This window comes from Canis aureus, chromosome 25 (genome assembly GCF_053574225.1).
Source record: "Canis aureus isolate CA01 chromosome 25, VMU_Caureus_v.1.0, whole genome shotgun sequence".
In the NCBI taxonomy this organism is placed as follows: Eukaryota; Metazoa; Chordata; class Mammalia; order Carnivora; family Canidae; genus Canis; species Canis aureus.
The window spans coordinates 19,607,898-19,626,364 of record NC_135635.1 but is presented as its reverse complement, the minus strand read 5'-3'; the positions used below and the strand labels follow the sequence as shown (position 1 = coordinate 19,626,364).

The 18,467-nt window shown below is 33.5% G+C and overlaps 1 protein-coding gene across 7 annotated transcripts in view; it reads left to right on the top strand.

Annotated features, from left to right (window-relative positions):
• Positions 1-18,467, top strand: part of CCDC91 (coiled-coil domain containing 91) — a 331,386-nt gene that overhangs the window by 246,397 nt on the left and 66,522 nt on the right. For all 7 annotated transcript variants that reach the window (XR_013364095.1, XR_013364094.1, XR_013364092.1 and 4 more), the window contains 3 exons: positions 6,659-6,751; positions 6,859-6,927; positions 9,824-10,000. Coding sequence is in view for 4 of the 7 variants with exons in the window: in XM_077870590.1 (XP_077726716.1) it covers positions 6,659-6,751; positions 6,859-6,927; positions 9,824-10,000 (339 nt within the window). In the remaining 3 variants the exon portion in view is untranslated. The remainder of the gene's footprint in view (positions 1-6,658; positions 6,752-6,858; positions 6,928-9,823; positions 10,001-18,467) is intronic.

Genomic DNA, 18,467 nt, shown 5'->3' with positions numbered 1-18,467 from the left:
CTAACATTTCACTTAAAATTTGTATATTGTAGTTTTGAGGGATTTATTTATTTATTTATTTATTTATTTATTTATTTCCAAAGCATTTTTGGTACTTTCTACCTAAAAAGTTATTTTAAAATGAGAAAAAAAAATTGGTTGTTAATGTATTCTTTGAAGACTTTTTTTTCATATAAAATGGTTCAAGAGAAATATAAGAAGGTGTATTCTTGATTCATGGATTGTCTATTAGACATTAATGTTCCTAAGGGCATGCTCCCTAAAAACTAGTACAGTATCTGGTGTTGGTAGGCACCAAGCAAATATTTCTTGCAATAATGGCTGAACCAAAGGCATTAGTGAATTTATAAATTTATATATAGGTACAGAAATTATATATAACTTATAAATTTATAAACAAGAGTAAACATAAGCATAGGATAATTTGATATAAAAATAAGATATTAAAATATGTAGTTGAATTTTTACCATAAAGATTGATCATCTAAACTATTTTAAGAAAGGAATAATAGAAAATCAACATCTACAGGATATTCAAATTTTCTATCAAAGTTCTTAACTCTAACAACTAAAGATTATAAATACTTACAATAGATATGATGCTATATCATAAACATTTCCCGGGACCCCTGGGTGGCTCAGTGGTTGAGCATCTGCCTTTGGCTCAGGGCATGATCCTGGGATCCCAGATCAAATTCCATGTTTCTTCCTCTACCTGTGTCTCTGTCTCTGTCTCTGTCTCTGTCTCTCTCTCTCTCTCTCTGTGTCTCTCATGAATAAATAAATCTTTAAATAACAAAAACAAAAACATTTCCTGTATTTCATCAGTTCATCAGAACAATCCTATAAAGTGATTTCTAATCCTCATTTTTCAGAAGATTATACTGAATTTCAAGTTTAAAAAGTTGTCAAATACCATATGACTAGAGTAGAGCTAGCAAGGAGAGCTAGTATTTGAATCCATGTTTTTATGTCCCTGGGCCCATAGTTGGTGCTATTATTCATTATACCCAAAATATAGCAGTATAGTCATGGTCAGATTTTACAGAGAGGTTTATTCTCTCTCAAGTCTAAGAATAGGAAAGACAGCAGTCATGTTGAGAGCAAAAATACATTGCAACCTTAATTTATATTGAAATAAAACAATTTGAAAAGTTTCAAGTGAAATGTCTACAATTACTGCTTTTAGTTTGGGATCTTCTTTTTTTGATAGGAGCAAAGCCTTGATTATAAGATTACTATTTAATAATATCCACTGAAATAAATTGGTATGGATTATAACTATATTTTAGTGAAAGATATTTTCAAAATTATTATTGAAAAAGGATGTTGAAGTTCCTTCTGATGCCTTTACTTTTTTTTTTTTTTTAAGATTTATTTATTTATTCATGAGAGACACCGAGAGAAACAGAGAGGCAGAGACACAGGCAGAGGGAGAAGCAGGCTCCACACAGGGAGCCTGACCTGGGACTCTATCCCTGGTCTCCAGGATCATGCCCTGGGCTGAAGGCAGACACTAAACCGCTGAGCCACCCAGGGATCCCTAAGGTCTTTACTTTTGAGCAGCAACTAATCTTTTCTTTTATATACAAAAAAAAATCATTTTCATAAGTGAATTTTATTACATTTTTTATCAGCTGTTTGACAGGAAGTCTAGTTAACATTTTTGAGTACCAGATACATTACATATATTCACTTAATTCTCATAAATGTGAGGTTGGCATTACTAGCCTTACTTACATAATAAAAGGACAAAAAAGAGGCTTAGAAAAATTTAAGTTGTAGCTTTCGTAAGTGAAAAACTAGTGATTGACTCCAGATCTGTCTGATTCCAATGCCCATGTTTGAGGCAAACATGATAACCACTACACTATGGAAATAAGAGTCCAATATCCATGTTAATTCTGATGAGGTACATTACCTCCCAGGGAGATGCCCCCAAATATAAATATAATTGAAGAATACCTTTTTTTCATCTTCCAGAAATACATAATGCAGTTTTTATCATTGTGGTTTAAATATTAATCTATTCTTTCAGAAAAGTCTCTTCCCTGAAAGTATGTGTGTTGTTGAGAAAAAGAAAATGTGTTAGCTGATACAGGCTTTGATTGCTGAGTAAAGTTTTTGGCTCACTGTGTATATTTCTTGGGATTCCAATGGGAGAGATTCAACTATCTAAATGTCCTACAACTACCTCAATAAATTAAAAAAAAAAAAAGTTTATTTGTCAAGGATGAGTTTTTCCCTTCAAGTGTTTGTGGCCTTGCCATCTCTGTTACCTTCCCTTTAGGGGACAGATGTGGGAGGAGGGGGAAAGAGACATACCGTGACCAAAAAATAACTATAAGGCTAGGTGAAGAGTATAAATGTGTGACTGAAACTCAGAAAGTCAAAGAAGCAGTCCATAGTGATGGAACAGAGAGAGCCCTAAGTTGTATGTTGATTCTAGAGAATCTAGTATAAAGATCTGTGGATTTTGTATTCAGGCCTCCTGGGCCCCAGTCTCAGTTTAATTATTAATTAGTCCCATAAATGTAAGCAGATTATATAACCGCTCTGAAACTCAGTTTGGAAATCTGTCAGATGTAACTAATAAGACATTTCTGGGTTGTTGTGAGGATTCGCAGTAATACTTGTAAAGTTTCTAACACGGTGCTTTAAAAAGTGATTCTAAATCTCAATAAATATGGTGAATTAAATATACTCATCTCTTCTACCTCTCTGTACCTCTCCTCCACAAAAAAATGGTGCACACAACACACACACACACAATGATAGTAAAAGGGACCAAAACGAACAAAAACAAACTAGCAGGGATGAGATACAGGCAAATATTACTGACTTAGTAGTGGCTAAAGCATTGTAATCTTAGCCCACTGAGGTGAAACCCATAGGAAGCAAGCCGCTACGTCGTCCTGCAGAACCTTAGAGTGCCTCAGGAAATAGGTGCACGAGGGGCTGTTTAGCTCTAAAAGCAGGAGGAATGGTTGAAAGTCTCCATGCACATCATTCTTATTCAGATACTTAACTATACATCCTAGTAGCACAAAGGAGTAATCAAACTCAAAAATCTGACCTCATAAAGAGCAGGAGTAAGGCAGGGAATCAAAACTGAGAGATTAAACCAAAATCTGTTTTACCAGTCAGCTTTTTACCCACACCCCCTTCAAGCATATCATACCAGTGAGAAAATTGGGGATTTTTTTTTTTTTTGGTAGACAAAAAGCAGCTTTAAGAAGAAGGTGCTTAAAAAAAAAAAAAAAAAGAAGAGGGTGCTTATAGACCTGACATTTGGGAATTGCCACCATAACCATGAAAAAAGCCAGCTTTTTGCAGTTCTCGTGAAGCTCCTCCACATACACAGAATTTCCTACCAGCATTTTCATGTCTGAGATGTTAGCATGCATGGACTGAAAAACATGACTAAATTTTGGAAAAACATCCTAAATGAGAAAATTACTGACTCAAACCAAAAAAAAAAAAAAAAAAAGGAACTTTGAAGAAACAGAGATAATGTGGAAATAGAAGGGCCCTTGCCCCCCCCGCCCCCCATAACTAAAATCCGTGCATTCATGATCATGGTATCTCCCCTGCCAGGTAAGTATTAAATCCGTGCATTCAAAAAGAAGAGAAAGAACAGAAAAGATGCAACAAAAATCCCTGTTTTCAAACAAGGAGAATGATGAAATAAACAGCCATGATTGGCTCATAGATACCAAGTATTGTTGGTATCCCTGTGACAACAGTGGCACAGTGTCCCTGGCTAGTTGATATCCAGTCAATGAGCCTGTTCTCCAGGAGAATCTGCCCTGTCCTTTGTCCTACTATTGTTAGCAAAGGTGTAATTTGGCATTTTTCTTTCTGGAATAGTTTGAGGGCATGCACCAAAATATAAACCATACTCGATCATCAACCTAATACCACCCCTAGGAATATTTCACAAGGCCATAATTGTATAAGTTGGCAAGATGCATGCACAAAAATCAAGATTTTTTTTAAAAGGGAAATATTGTAAACATAAATATGTATAAATAGGACATGTGAAATGTATAATTAGTGTAATAAAAATAATAGCATAATTATGTATATATAGAAATAATAGTCGAGTTCAAAAACACTATAGTAGTTATAAACTTATTATATAAAATGTTTACATAGGGCTGTATATTTATGTAGAGAGCCCTCCTGAAGGATGTTTGCCTTTGGGTGATAAAATTCTGGGTGATTTTCACTACTTCTTTGCATTTTTCACAATCAGCATATGAGATTCTTATAAAAATAATATATTTTATGTTTATATTGTTCTTGATTAGCTACTTGTGGGTTATTCATTTTATAAATTATCTGTTTAATTTTAAGAGTTAACTTCTCACATGCCAGTCAGTATCTTTCTGAATCCTCTCTCCTAATATTAATTTTTTTCAGAAGAAGATCTTATTTTAATGTTATTCTGAAAAGAACAAAATTAGAAGATCTTATTTTAATGTTATTCTGAAAAGAACAAAATTAGATTAGTAAAATTCTTTTAAAGCCAAATGCATGAGGCTTTACCTGACATACAACTTTTAATAAGAAGCTTTTAGTTACTGCGTAACATGTAGGTAAAACTGAGGCCATGTTTAGTTAGTAGGTAATTATTCCTGTTGATAATGAGTATACTGATATGATTATTGCTAAAGTGATTCATTAGAGACCTGGCAATTTACATAGCTTTTCTAAGGCCCAGATCTAAGGCCCAGATCGTCTGAAACAGAGAAGAGTATTGCCTGATTTAGCAGTTTGTTGGGAATATAATGTATAACTACATGTAAAGCTCTTTTAACAATGCCTGAAACCTCAAAAATGCTCCAAAAATATTAGCTATTTATTATCTATATGTATAAGAAAAGTCAGTAACCTAGTTATATTTTCTCAAGTAGATCAATGATTTTACTTAGAGTGTATTTTACATAGGATTCTTCTTTCCAATGGTAATATTGAGTGTATTCTTTAGAAGATAACTCAAAAATAGTCTTCCATCATAGTGTATTGTCAGAATGAAGAAATAATGTTCAAGAATGAATTTTCTAAACATTGTGTTGCCACTTTAGGTAACATACCCTCCTTAACTAGTTCTTGGACCACTGGAGAAACTTGGCCTACTTACAATCAATGACAATGATTTCTATTTTTCTGACTTATTAACATAACAATTCTTTTTAAGAAGAAATAATTTTCAAAGTTATTAATGACTCTGAAAAGTTTATTTTTTAGTTTAATTCTAATAGTTTTTATTGGTTTGGTTTCGTTATGTTTACTCGTATCCTCAAAGCCTAAATTGAATGTTTTTGGCCTCATTCAAGAATTGTATTTATCATTTCTAAATCTAATGATTTGCCTGGTATACCATTTTTAAACTTATTCTCATGTGTGTATTTTAAGTAGGATTAGGTATTTTTTTCTGATTCAATGATATTTGTGTGCGTCTAGACTTATATAGAACACAAAATTAAAGTCTCAGTATATAGCATATGGTAAGTCTGCTGATGTGTTAGCTGCTTTTCACAAATTCATGTGGTACCAATAATTTCTCATAATCAAGTCATGATTTGTATCACAGTTTGGGTGTGTTTTTAATGGAAAAAAATCTGTGATTTTTCCTATTCTTGAAAAATAAAGGTAAAAAGTAACATTAAAATTAAAAATAGGAATCATACGTTCTCCTAACTAGACATGACTATTTTGTCACTTATTCTTCATGTAGACTGCCTCCCTAAAAGATATTTTAACTCAGAACAGCTTTGAAAGACAAAGATCCATTTTAAAATATTGGGTATTCAAATAAGTCCCTATTTAAAGGAAGCTTCAAAATCAGAGAAATCAATGAAAATACTTTCCTTTGCCTTTAGTAACTGAATGAGAAATCTATGTAAGTAGGAATATATATTTTCTTTTTTGTTTTGTTTCCTCATAAGAGCACTGTTCCAGAACAAGTATCTTGCTTCTCTGTGTTGAAGATATTGAGGCTACAAAAGTTGAATTATCTTAGAAAACTCTTAATTCCAAATGCCCAATCCATGATAACTGGCTTATGCTTATAGGTGCTTTTTTGCTAGCACATTGCAGTAAAAGTAAATGCATTAATTCTGCATATTGTAACATTGGCTATCACATAAATTCCTTTGACTGTTTTATTTTCTGAATCTATAGTAAAGCCTTGGAGTGAGAATAATAATAAATCTTGCATTTTTTTAACAGTGCTTTACTAGAAACACAAATAATATGATAGTTGTTCATCAAATAAGCATTTGTTATTATCTAATTGCTTCTTTTGCTGCAAATTAATAATTTTAGTGAGTAGTTTTTCTAAATTTAATTTTAATTAAAGACATTTTATCATTTTCTAATTCATTTCCAATTTGGAATAATTATGCTTAAGTTAGATCCTGTGTCATATACTTAACTGAGTTTGGGGCCACAAAAAGGTCTCTTGGCTGACTGGCAAAAGGTGAATTCAGTGGCTTTTTTTCTTGTAAGTCTTAGTTTTAGCAATCTACCCATTGTTTCCTCTAATGACTACTTCAGTACAACCAGGCAAATGAATTCCACCAGTGCTCTCCTTGTTGATAGATTATTGGTCTCAGAGCCATAATCATAATTTATTTATCTTTCCTTGTAGCATCAGAGACTCCTTGAAATGCTAGATACAGAGAAGGAACTATTAAAAGAAAAAATAAAGGAAGCTTTGATTCAGCAATCTCAAGAACAGAAGGTAATACTTGACATTTGTTCAGAGTGTAGAAAGAATGTGTTCTATTACCTCAAATAATTACCTCAAATAATACATTTACTGTCTACCCAACTGTCTTATCATTTCAGGATATACTGGAAAAATGTTTAGAAGAAGAAAGGCAAAGAAATAAAGAGGCATTAGTATCTGCTGCAAAGGTATTTCTATCTGTAATAATGGGTTTCTTTGTAAGTAAGTGGAACTTAAAAACTGAGTTCATCAGTGGTATAGTCAATCAACTTTTTGTGTATAAAGCCTCATTACAGAAAAATCAAAGAGTTGTTTTCTTTCTTGTTTTTCCTGTTAAACTTAGGATGCTGCTATCTATCTTTATTATTGTTCAATTAACATTATGCAGGACTAGAATGACATTGAAATACCACATATTTAGATTATTATTGTTAAAAGAGAATATCTGCTGGGACGCTAGTAAGCACTTGGTATTTTTTTTTTTTTAAGATTTTATTGATTTATTCATGAGAGACACAGAGAGAGGCAGAGACATAGGCAGAGGGAGAATATCGGGCTTTTTGTGGGGAGCCCATCGTGGGACTCGATCCCAAGACCCCGGGATCATGACCTGAGCCAAAGGCAGATGCTCAGCTACTGAGGCACCCAGGCATCTCAGCACTTGGTATTAATAGACATCATCACAAATAATGTGTGTATGTGTATATATATTTATAAAAAGATATGTGATTTTTAAAGCCAACTTTGAAATACCTAAGTAGTGTATCCATACATATTAAATATACATATGCCAACACATACATACATAGCACTAACTTTTGAGATTAGATTTAAATTTAGTGACTAAATATTTTGAAAGTTTCGTATCCTGCCAGGAGTAAAACCTGAAGGATGACTGACTTTTTTCTTAAAGAATTTACAATCACATAAGTATTACTTATTACCAATTAGGAAAGTGGAATGCATTACATTATCATACATATATGGATAGTACTTCTGTATAGACACATCAAAATTTTTGAGTGTAGGTATGACATAATTAAAAGTTACATTAATTTGGGGGAAATTAGAAGCAGAAAGGCTAGAGGCAAGGAAAGAATTAATAGAGTGTGTCCAAAGTCTGTGTTAAAAGATAGTGAGTACCAGAAATAAAGTAGTGGTAATAGTTTAAAGGAAAGAAATAGACAAAAATCTAGAAATAGGAGATAGAATCAGCATTTGTTTTTGGTGTGGATAATACAGAAGGAGGCCAGATTGGGAACCCCCAGAAGTATTGCCTCGGAAACATGGAAAGTGGTACTATTTGTTTGGTATAGAATTTGAGGTGATCGTGATCTATTCAGATAACAAGGCTAGTAGGCAACTGAATCTACCCCTGGCAACTCAGAGAAAGAAATGACCTGAAAATGCTAATATGGTTTATTTTATTCAGCAGACAGGTGGTAATAGTAACTAACCATGGAGATTATTGTTATGTAAATCACCTCACCAGAGAGTATAGAGTAGTAACAAGTGATGTAAGATCTGAGCCACTCCAGAATTTAAAATCCAGAGAAAAAAGGAAGTTAGAAAAAAACTGAACAGAGTCAGCCATATAAGTAGAAATAAAAGTAGCATGTTGTTATGCAAAAAAAGAAAAGGAAAACAGAAATAGTCAACTATATAGAATGTCACTTTGATGACAAGAAAAATAGTGATTGAAACAAAAAAATATTATTTGGATTTAACAAAATGGAGAGCATTGGTGAGCACATAGTAAGAGAGTAGTTTCAGAGAAGAATTGTAGAGTAAAACAGGAGTTTAGAAAATGGTAACTCAGCGTTGTTAACTTGTGTCAAATGTGGCTAACTGGAAGAAAGAGAAAAGTGTAGGCATCACAAGTGGGAAGACCATGGACTTTACTGCATCCCAAAATATGATGGTTTTCTTGAGAGAAATTCTTATTTCAACAGTTTTCATAGAAAACCATTTTACTGAATAATGAGGGTTATGCAGACTTTAGTATTTGGCAGACATTTTCTGCAAAGCAAACAGAGTGAGCCCAGTATCTCCAGAAATCTAACAGTTTTTATTGCCAATGATAAAAGTTGAGCTTTAAAGCAAAATTAGAATTTTGGAAAATGTGTATCTGCTTTCAGATACTTAAAGACCTTTTTGATGAGATTGATGGTGATATTAACAAATGTGACCTTTGTCTTTGTTGTGATATGATGAAATGTGTCAACATCTAGAGGAGATGCATAACTTACTGAATCAATACTTTCCAAATAAAAATCTTTAAAAAAAAATCATCCATAGATAAAGGACTCATTAAAAGTGCAAGAAAAGAAAAAGTGGCAGAAGACAAAAATCTTATGGCCACTGTGTGATTTTCCTTAGCACAACTACCCTTTAAGAACTACCCCTTTTTAGGTTTTGGTATGGAATCATCAGTATTTACAAAGATCTAAACTGGCTGCTAAGTATTACTCTCTTTTCTACTGCATGTCTGTGTGAGACTAAGTTTTCCTTATGTACTTAAACCAAAAACCATACTATAGATTTAATGCAGAACCTAGCTGTCTTCTGTTAAGTCAAATATTAAGGAGGTTCACAGATATTCTTTTCACTTCTTTATTTTGGAAAATATAGTTATTTTTATAAAATATATTACTCATTAATATACAGTGCATTTAATGTTGTTATAAAATGAATTAATATTTTTTATTTTGTCTTGGTTTTTCTAATATAGTAATACTAATATGTATAACCAGCATAAACAAAAGCTCTTTGAAGTAAACCATAATTTTTCAGAATGTAAAGAGATTCTAAGATCAAATAGTTTGAAAACTGCTACTTTAAGCTAAGGCTTGGTTTCTGTGAAGTTTAGATGTGCCTTGGGAATAATGTATGAATATTTGTACAAACATAAGTAAATTTGATTTTACACCAGTTTTTAAGTATGCATAAAAACAGCAGTGTCAGAACTAAGCCCTATAGAATTCAAGTTTTGTACCTTTTAGATTAACCCAAATCTTTCTTATTCAAGAACTTATATAGTCATTCATTCAGATGTTTTCATTTGAGTCATTATTTGTTTTGAAGCTTGAGAAAGAAGAAATGAAGGATGCAGTTTTAAAAGCCATAGAAGAAGAAAGAAAAAGTTTGGAAAAAGTCCATGCTGAAGAAAGGGAGTTATGGAAGACTGAGCATGCAAAAGATCAAGAAAAAGTATCTCAGGCAATTCAAAAAGCTATACAAGAACAAAGAAAAATAAGTCAGGTTAGTAAAATTAACTCTTCGTAAGTACTTTTTATTTTTCTCAAAATGAAATTTCCTTATTTTATCTTAAAATTACCTTAGTGGCTATTGATTATTTTGCCTTTAAGAGTAATATTTTGAACTAATATTTTTTTAATATATCAGTGTACCTTCTACTTACTGATACTGAAAATCCAGAACTTATAATCTTATCTTTTTATTATTTTTTTTTAAGTCAGATTCCAAACTTATGTTAAGCATTGCAATATATAAATCTTCGGTTTAATTTTTTTTTCCTTTTTTCACAAATGTACACATACACACACAATTAATACAAAATAATGTATGTATAAAACAGTTTGATTCCATCAATTATGTCTAATGTATATCTCTATATATCTGTACGGATAATAGGACCTCACAGATAATCCCCATGGTTTCATAAAAAGTATTACATATCAACAAATATGGCCTATACAAAATAACTTTTATCTGCCTATCTGAACAATTAAAAACTACAGTACTTTCATTTTGCATAATTGAATTTGCATGGCTCTATTTTCTAGATGTTTAGTTTTTTTGTTACATAGGCAGTGAGATACCTGAGTAAATCTTCCCCAAACCAAGTATAGGAAGCAAAAAATAACATTTATAGAACTCTGTTTTCCATGATTAGAGTGTTACATGTACTACCTACCATTGTTTACTCAATCATGCATTATAAATGTAGATAAAACGACTAACATTTACCAAACAGCCTACAAGATTTTCTTATGATTCATTAGCTAATCTTAATGAAGCCCTTAAAAAGTCAGTGCTTTTAACCTCCAGGATAAATGTTAATGCACTTTTAAAAAAATGTCACTTAAATTTATTCCCGAGCACATAGTTACAGATCTTTAGGTAGTTGTGGTAAGAAAACAGAAGTGTAGTGACAGATTTTATTCTTTTATTCCCTTGCTCTTTTCTATGGGAGTAATGATTGCTTTCTAATTCTTCTGTTGTTAGTGCTATCAAATACATATTGAGCACGTATTGTATATAAGATGTTTAATTGTCAGTTCAGTTGGTTGGAATTCTATGCTAGTAAGGTCAAGATCTTTGGTTAAGTTCTGATTTGGGAGAGTTTACTTAAAACTTTTTGTGACCACAGACCATTCCTCTAACCCCACATAGATGTGGGCTATTAGTCACCATGAAAATTGGGCAAGAGTGCATGAATAAATCAGCACATGTTCATCACTCAAACAGAAAAGTATATATCATAAGGGCATACTTCTCTGCTGGTTTGTCAGGAGCATTTTTGTCTACAGAAAACATTACAGTATATGATATACTTTAAAATTTGTTTGCCAGTTTCAGAGTCCTGTGAAGGGTAATGCAAGCATGACATGAATAAACACATTTTATTTTCTTTCAAATGTTTGCATATTTTAGGTGCATGTGAGGAAGAGAGTATGTTGGTGTGGTGTGGGTGTGTATATGGGTGTTTAACTGCTTTGTGGCTAAGAGTATTAAGAGAGAACATATATAGCAGAAAGAACAATGTTTCTAGTTAACTCGCAGGTTTTCAAATGTGAGCCCTTAACGTCAAATGTATTCAGTCTTTCTTAAACAGCTGCTTTCGTTTTCATGTAGTTGTACTAAAGCAGCTACAACCAAACAATTGTCATTCCATTAGCCCCTTAGAGCTTCATAGTCCTACTCTAGAAAATTGACAAATTACTTTCCTTGGGAGTCATATGAGACTTCTATAGCTTTTGTTTATTTAGGCCAGTAGGCATACCAATTGACATGGTCAAACTTACTCTTCAGTGTTTTCACATTGATAATTGAAGTGACTGCCCGCTATGTTCTAGGGACTGTGCTTATTTCTGGTGATAGAGTAGTAAGAAAATACTCAACAACTTGCATGCCTTCTTGTGAAGAAGACTGACAAAAAAGTATTAAAGCTATAATAAAATGTAGTGGTCAGTGTTATGAATTTAAATGAAGCAATGTAAAGTCTGGAGAATCAGGGAACCAGTATATGAATAGGGTAGTCAGGTAAGAACTAAGAAGCTAGCATTTGGGGACACCTGGGTAGCTCAGCAGTCTGCCTTTGGCTCAGGGCGTGGTCCTGGAGTCCGGGATTACCACTAGAGGCTCCCTGCATGGAGCCTGCTTCTCCCTCTGCCTGTGTCTCTGCCTCTCTTTGTGTGTCTCCCATGAATCAATAACTAAAATCTTAGAAAGAAAGAAGTTAGCATTTAAGCTGAAGCCTGCATTGAAGTGAGCAGCTTACTTTTTGAATAGTTGGGAAAAGAATGTTTCAGGCAGGGAAATAGTTAAGTACAAAGGCTCTGAGGTGTAAGATAATTGGCATAATTAAAACTTATGGTACTGCTATGGATACAGACAGATCAACGGAATAGGATGGAATATGGAATACAGAAGGACATAAGATTGTTCTTGCATGGAAGGGGGCCCAAACTGTGAATTTAGTGAAATTATGAAAACCATATATATGTGCAGAGTCTTCTGCAGAAATGATCCATATAGATTCTCAAAAGTATCTTCTTTTTTATTTTTTCAAAAGTATCTTTCTAATTAACCCAGAAAAGATTGAAAATATTTGTAACTAGCTGCCCATTTCTTTCTGGACTTTGCACACTAAAATGAATTTCAGGTAGGTTAAGTGTTTAAACTTATAAACTTAACTTACCAAAAAGCAATTGGGCAAATACTGATATTCTTTAAAATGGAATCTAAGCACTTCAGGAGTGATAAACTAAAGATACCTGCAAATTAGCTTCTTCTCCATAAAGGCAATGAAATCACTAGCAAAAAATGTCAGAATCAACTTTTTCAGAACTCTGGATATTAACCAAAGGCTTCAACAACCCAAGGAGTATTTATTCAGCAAAAATAGTTAAATCTCACTAAGAACAGCAAGCTTTGTAGATTTTTAACTTGCTTGACTCCCGTCCCCTACTCCCTAGTTCCATAATAGTAGTCTAACAACCATGGTAGCTATGAAAACCAACAGTGTAGAAGCCACTGGAGTGGGTAGCCAAAATGTGAAGCTCCATAAAAACAAACAAACAAAAACTTTTCTCCAGGGAATCATTACTGTTGACCCATCTGATATCTTCCCAGAAAGTCCCCATTTGCTTAGAGCTTGCTTATAGTGGGAAAAGCCCCATCCTCAGAATATTTGTCACAAACAATGAAGTGGCAATTGTGTAAACTTTGCCTGAGTTAGAAATACCACTTGGTCAAACAAGACCCTGGCCAGAAAACTTAAAAGGGAAATTTAGAAAATGTGACCATTATTGATGGCTTTGAAAAGTACTGACTTCTGAAAATAAACCTGGATTTCTTGAAGGTCACACACATACACAAAGTTGTGCACATGCCCAGGAAAGACCTGAGAAGACCCAATCTCTCACCACTAACTGATTTTGATTCTATTCAAGCAAAAAGTGAAGGCTAAGGAAGAGTTGTAACCTGGCAGTGTTAAAGGTGTTAGCCATCACACAAAGTCCCTTGGCAAATGATGGATCACTGATCTAGTTCAACGTATTTAAGGATTTGCTGTGTAATTATTTGCTGACTGCTGAGCTAACCCAGCAGAGATCTCCATGGCCACACGTGACAAGGAATACAGATTTTGCAGAATTAGGTCAGAAAAGTTTCTAGACGAATAACAGCAATAGAAATTATTCCTGGGAGATGAAGGAAATCTAATTGCTAAAGTTCCTATATTGTATTATTTTAATGTCCATTTTTATCAATAGTATGTGATATGCAAAGAAACAAGAAGGTATGGCTCATGTGCAGGAAAACCAAAGCAGTCAATGGAAGATACGTTGATGTTGGACTTAACAAAGACAAATATGCTATTATAAATATTTAAAAGAACTAAAGGAGATCATTTCTCAAGATTTATAATCCTCCTCATCTTATACATTATATGTATGTATGCTCTTCAGAAACTAGCATTAGAAATATTTGAAGGACTACTCTGTTTTTAAAAGTGCCGTTTACTGTAAAAGCAAGATTGCAAATACGTGAATGTACATTTATTTTCCTTCCTACTATTACTTACAGTCAGAAAGTACTTATCATTTGTTGGAGGGGAAAAGGCCCTAGACTCTTATTTTGTAGTTTATAATTCTTTTTTTTTTTTTAATTTTTATTTATTTATGATAGTCACAGAGAGAGAGAGAGAGAGAGAGAGAGAGGCAGAGACGCAGGCTCCATGCACCGGGAGCCCGATGTGGGATTCGATCCCGGGTCTCCAGGATCACGCCCTGGGCCAAAGGCAGGCGCCAAGCCGCTGCGCCACCCAGGGATCCCTAATTCTCTTATAGCATATATCAAATTCAAATATCTATTTATTTGACTGTCCCACTCAACTGAGAACTTCCATAAGTGTCTCAATCATATTTATACTCGGGAGACCCTAGCCTAATATGTAGTTTATGGAATGTGTTCCAGAATCATTGTCCTTAAATGTCAGGATCTAAAATATCATACAATTAATTCAGGAAGATGACTTATAAGACTTAATTTTATTCATCCAAAATTCTCAAGTAAATATATAGACATTGTTTCATTAATTAATCACATTAATTCTACAGAAAGGCAAATTATAAAAAGCAATGAAGTATTACAAGTTGGTTTGTAAAAAAAAATTCCTTTAAGATAATTAATCATCCAAAATTACCAAAGTTGCAGGACCAGAAATATAATTTCTAAATAGACTTTATTCCTAGGCTACTAGTGATAGGAATGTGAAATTCTGCCTCTTGAACTTGTTCATACCCTTATAATCACAAGATTTTAATTGTGAGTTTCAGATTTATATGTAATGTCTTGTTACTACTTTTAGGAAAATACCTGGAATATTAGGCATTTCAAAAGTTGACAGAATGTTATTGTTTCCTTTAACAATAAAGAAAACAATAATAGTTCTCCATGTTTGAGTTTCACTTAACCTGGCTTTAGTGTATATAAATATTTTAGGCTACTAGCTAAAAACCTATTTTTATAGAGATTTTTCTTCAGCTTTGATTGTGGGAAATAGTAACGTAATAGTAATGTAGCAGTAGTGGTGAGGATGGCAATCAATCTAATACTATTGGCTCTTATTAATTCACCTCTATGTACCAGGCAGTTTTCTCCTTGTATCGTGTGTGATCTCATTCAGTACTCACAAGAGGCAGACATAATTATCTCCATTTTTACAGATATAGAAATTAAAGCTTAGGAAGATTATGTAACCTGCTCAAGGCGATAATAACTCCTTAGAAGAGACAACAGGCTGTATTCAAAATCAGACAGCATTACTGCAGAGGCCTTGCAACTCGCCCCTACACTGTTCCCCCTCCCAATGTTCTCATCTTAGAATAAAGCACAAAATCATCTCATTGACCATTTAATGTATCAATAATTTTAATAGGAAAACCTGAAGGGACTGTTTTCATTTCTTTTTTTATTCAGTAATATTTATTGATATCTACCATACGTCCACCCTGTTGGAAGTTCTGGGCATATAGCATCAAACAAGATAGACAATGTCCCTAAGGCACTCAGAGAACTTACATTTAAGTTGAAAAAGATTCACACTGAATAAGGCAATTCCATATAGTGATATGGGCTTTGGAAAGGGTTATGTGTTTAACTGAGAATGGGTGGTAGAGGCTTTAGATAAGGAAATTGGGGAAGAAGCCAGACTCAAAAAATATACATGTTAAATTCTATTTATATGAAATTTTGAAGAAAGCAAAACTGATTTAAGAGGAAAGAAATCAGTAGTTGGGGAAGGGGCACTTTTTGAAAGTGGTAGAAATATCTTAATCATAATTGTGGTGATTACCTTTGACAAAACTTACCAAATTATATATTTTATAGTGATGAACCTTATTGTATTTAGATACAAATTAAATAAAGCTTTTTTTTTAAACAAATAACTACCAGGATAAATTCTTGGCTAGATGGCAATTTGAGATGGTGAGAAGGGTTGAGTTTCATGGGGATTAATAATCTAATTCATCCATATTAAATTCAAGGTGCCTCTTCATAATCCTAGAGGAAATGTTGAGTAGGCAGTTAGAAATGTGTGTCCAGAGTTCAGGTGTGTTGTCAGGGCTGGAGCCCAAACACTGGCATTAATAACCATAGAGATGGTATCAAAGCCAAATACATAAATAATAAAAATCTTCTGGATGAGCAGGACTCTATATGACATTCTTTTACCTAATGTAGCCATCTTCTTCCTAGAAAAAATATGGCCACTTCAGATTAACTGTGTAATAGTGGAAATAGTCTCATACTTATGATGGTTGTATTCCAGTTGATACTGTGAAGGTGTTAAAGTTACTGTTGCTTCCTGTATCACACTGCTACCCAGCTCAAGTGGCCAAAGCTTCATCTCCATTTTCTAGGAATCTCAGGGTCACGAGTATAAATAGCAGCTCCTGCCATCTTCTGCCCACCTCCTTTCTGATTTCAGAGGCCAGCATTCATTTTTTTCTCCTCTAGTTGTGATCTGGAGAGACTAAAGAACTACTGTCCAGGGAACTACAGAGTGTTTGAGTACTGATTGAAGGGAATGACATTATGAAAGCATGGAAACTGTGTTTTTAACCTAAGATTTAGGTCACATCATAGCACTCAATAACTCAAAGAATTCTGGAAATAAAACTTAGAATTAACAGCGATTAGCATCTTTAGCCACCAAGTCACACTAGAAATAAAGAAAAGATGCACTGTGGCAAAGTGAAAAACAGTATAAACCTAAGTAACTAAAATTACTTGGAAAAAAAGTAAGGGAGACAAAAAGCTTTGGCTTTATAATTTACCTGTAGATTTTCTCTGTGTAATACAGACATTAACTGAAGAGAGAAATGTTAAACTATGACAGAAAACACAATTCCCTAAGATTGTGGCACATATTTCTCCAAATTTATTTGAGAGATAATTTTGTTTGGCCTTGGTCATAAATTAAGACTAAGTCATAGTGTGGATTGTAGATTTGAGGTTTTTTTTCTGAAATATTGAGAAGAAAGTTAATGACTCTGACTCTTTTGGTTTTCATATTAAATTAATTCTGGGTCCCTTGAAAATCGTTGTTAACAAAAGGAAAGTACATTTGTTATTGACACCAAAATGGGCAAAAAGAGTCATTAATTTTGCTGTTCTAGCAAAGTCCTGTAAAAGGACTCCAGGGCATACAGACACTTAAACTATGTCTGACGTTGGAAGCTCTTCATAATAGTTTATAACCACAGCCACTGTAATTTGGGGTTATGTTTCCCCCAAAGCCACAGACATTACAATCAGTGGTTAAATTTTCTTTAAGAAATTCAGCATTGCCACCTGACCCTTCTTTTAAAAAAGGAAATAGCATTTCTATTTTAGCTTAGCAGGCCAGATAATTTCACAACACTGAAATAATTTTTCTGTATTGACTTACTTAGTTTTGATTCATTAGTTTATTTTAAAATTTTTATTTATAAAACTTTGATAGCCGTAGTTAATTAAAGGTAAAATCTTAATTACATTTTTGTCAAAAGTATTGCACTTAGGTAGAAGTGAACACATAGTGCATCCAACTCACCTTCTCATCTCTCAAGACCCTTCCCTCCTACTCTACTTCCTATTTCATTCAATGAGGTAACAATCTACCAAGTTGCCCAAACCAGAGAACTGTGGATTTTCCTAAACTCTCCCTCTCTCATCTCTATTTTAACACCTTTTTAATCATTAAAACCTTTCCATTTTACCTGATAATAATCCTTAAGCATACACACCTCCTGCCTGCCTGCCTGCTCTCACTGACTTAGCTGCAGTTCTGATTGTTTACCTTGACCTCCTACATCGATATCTTTGCTTCCAGTTTTGTCCCCTTTCAATTTGGAATAAAAAATGAATGAGCTTTAAATTCTTCAGTGCCTCTGCAATAGCCTATAGAAACATTCAGGCTACTTGGTGTGAGCTATAAATCTTTCAGAACATAAAATATAAACTGTCAGCGACCTGGTCCCCCTACCTACTCAGTTCATCTTCTGCTATTCTGCTTCACAATTCATGCTTTTAGTACCAAACTGCTGGTCACATATCATGCTATTTGATGGTGTTGGGCCTTGAGTCATATTGTGCCTTCACCCTAGAATAACAATGGTTTCCTAACTTGCAGAATCTACTCTTATTTAATAACTGCTTTTTTTTAAATCCAAAAAAACATCTTCTTATGTTTCTTAGTTTAACTGAAGTGTTCTCTCTTCTTCTTTGGCATTTAGTATATAACTATACCACTGCCCAGGCATATTATATTTAAAGGATTGATTTCTGTCTCTTCTCTACTAGATTTAAATACCCCAAATGTAGGAGCTGAGTCTTGAAAACTGCAATGGGTTATAAGATGGTAGAGAATCAACACTAGTTTAAAGACACATGTTAATCTTTAAAAATGCACTTGATTTCCATCAACACAATTTGG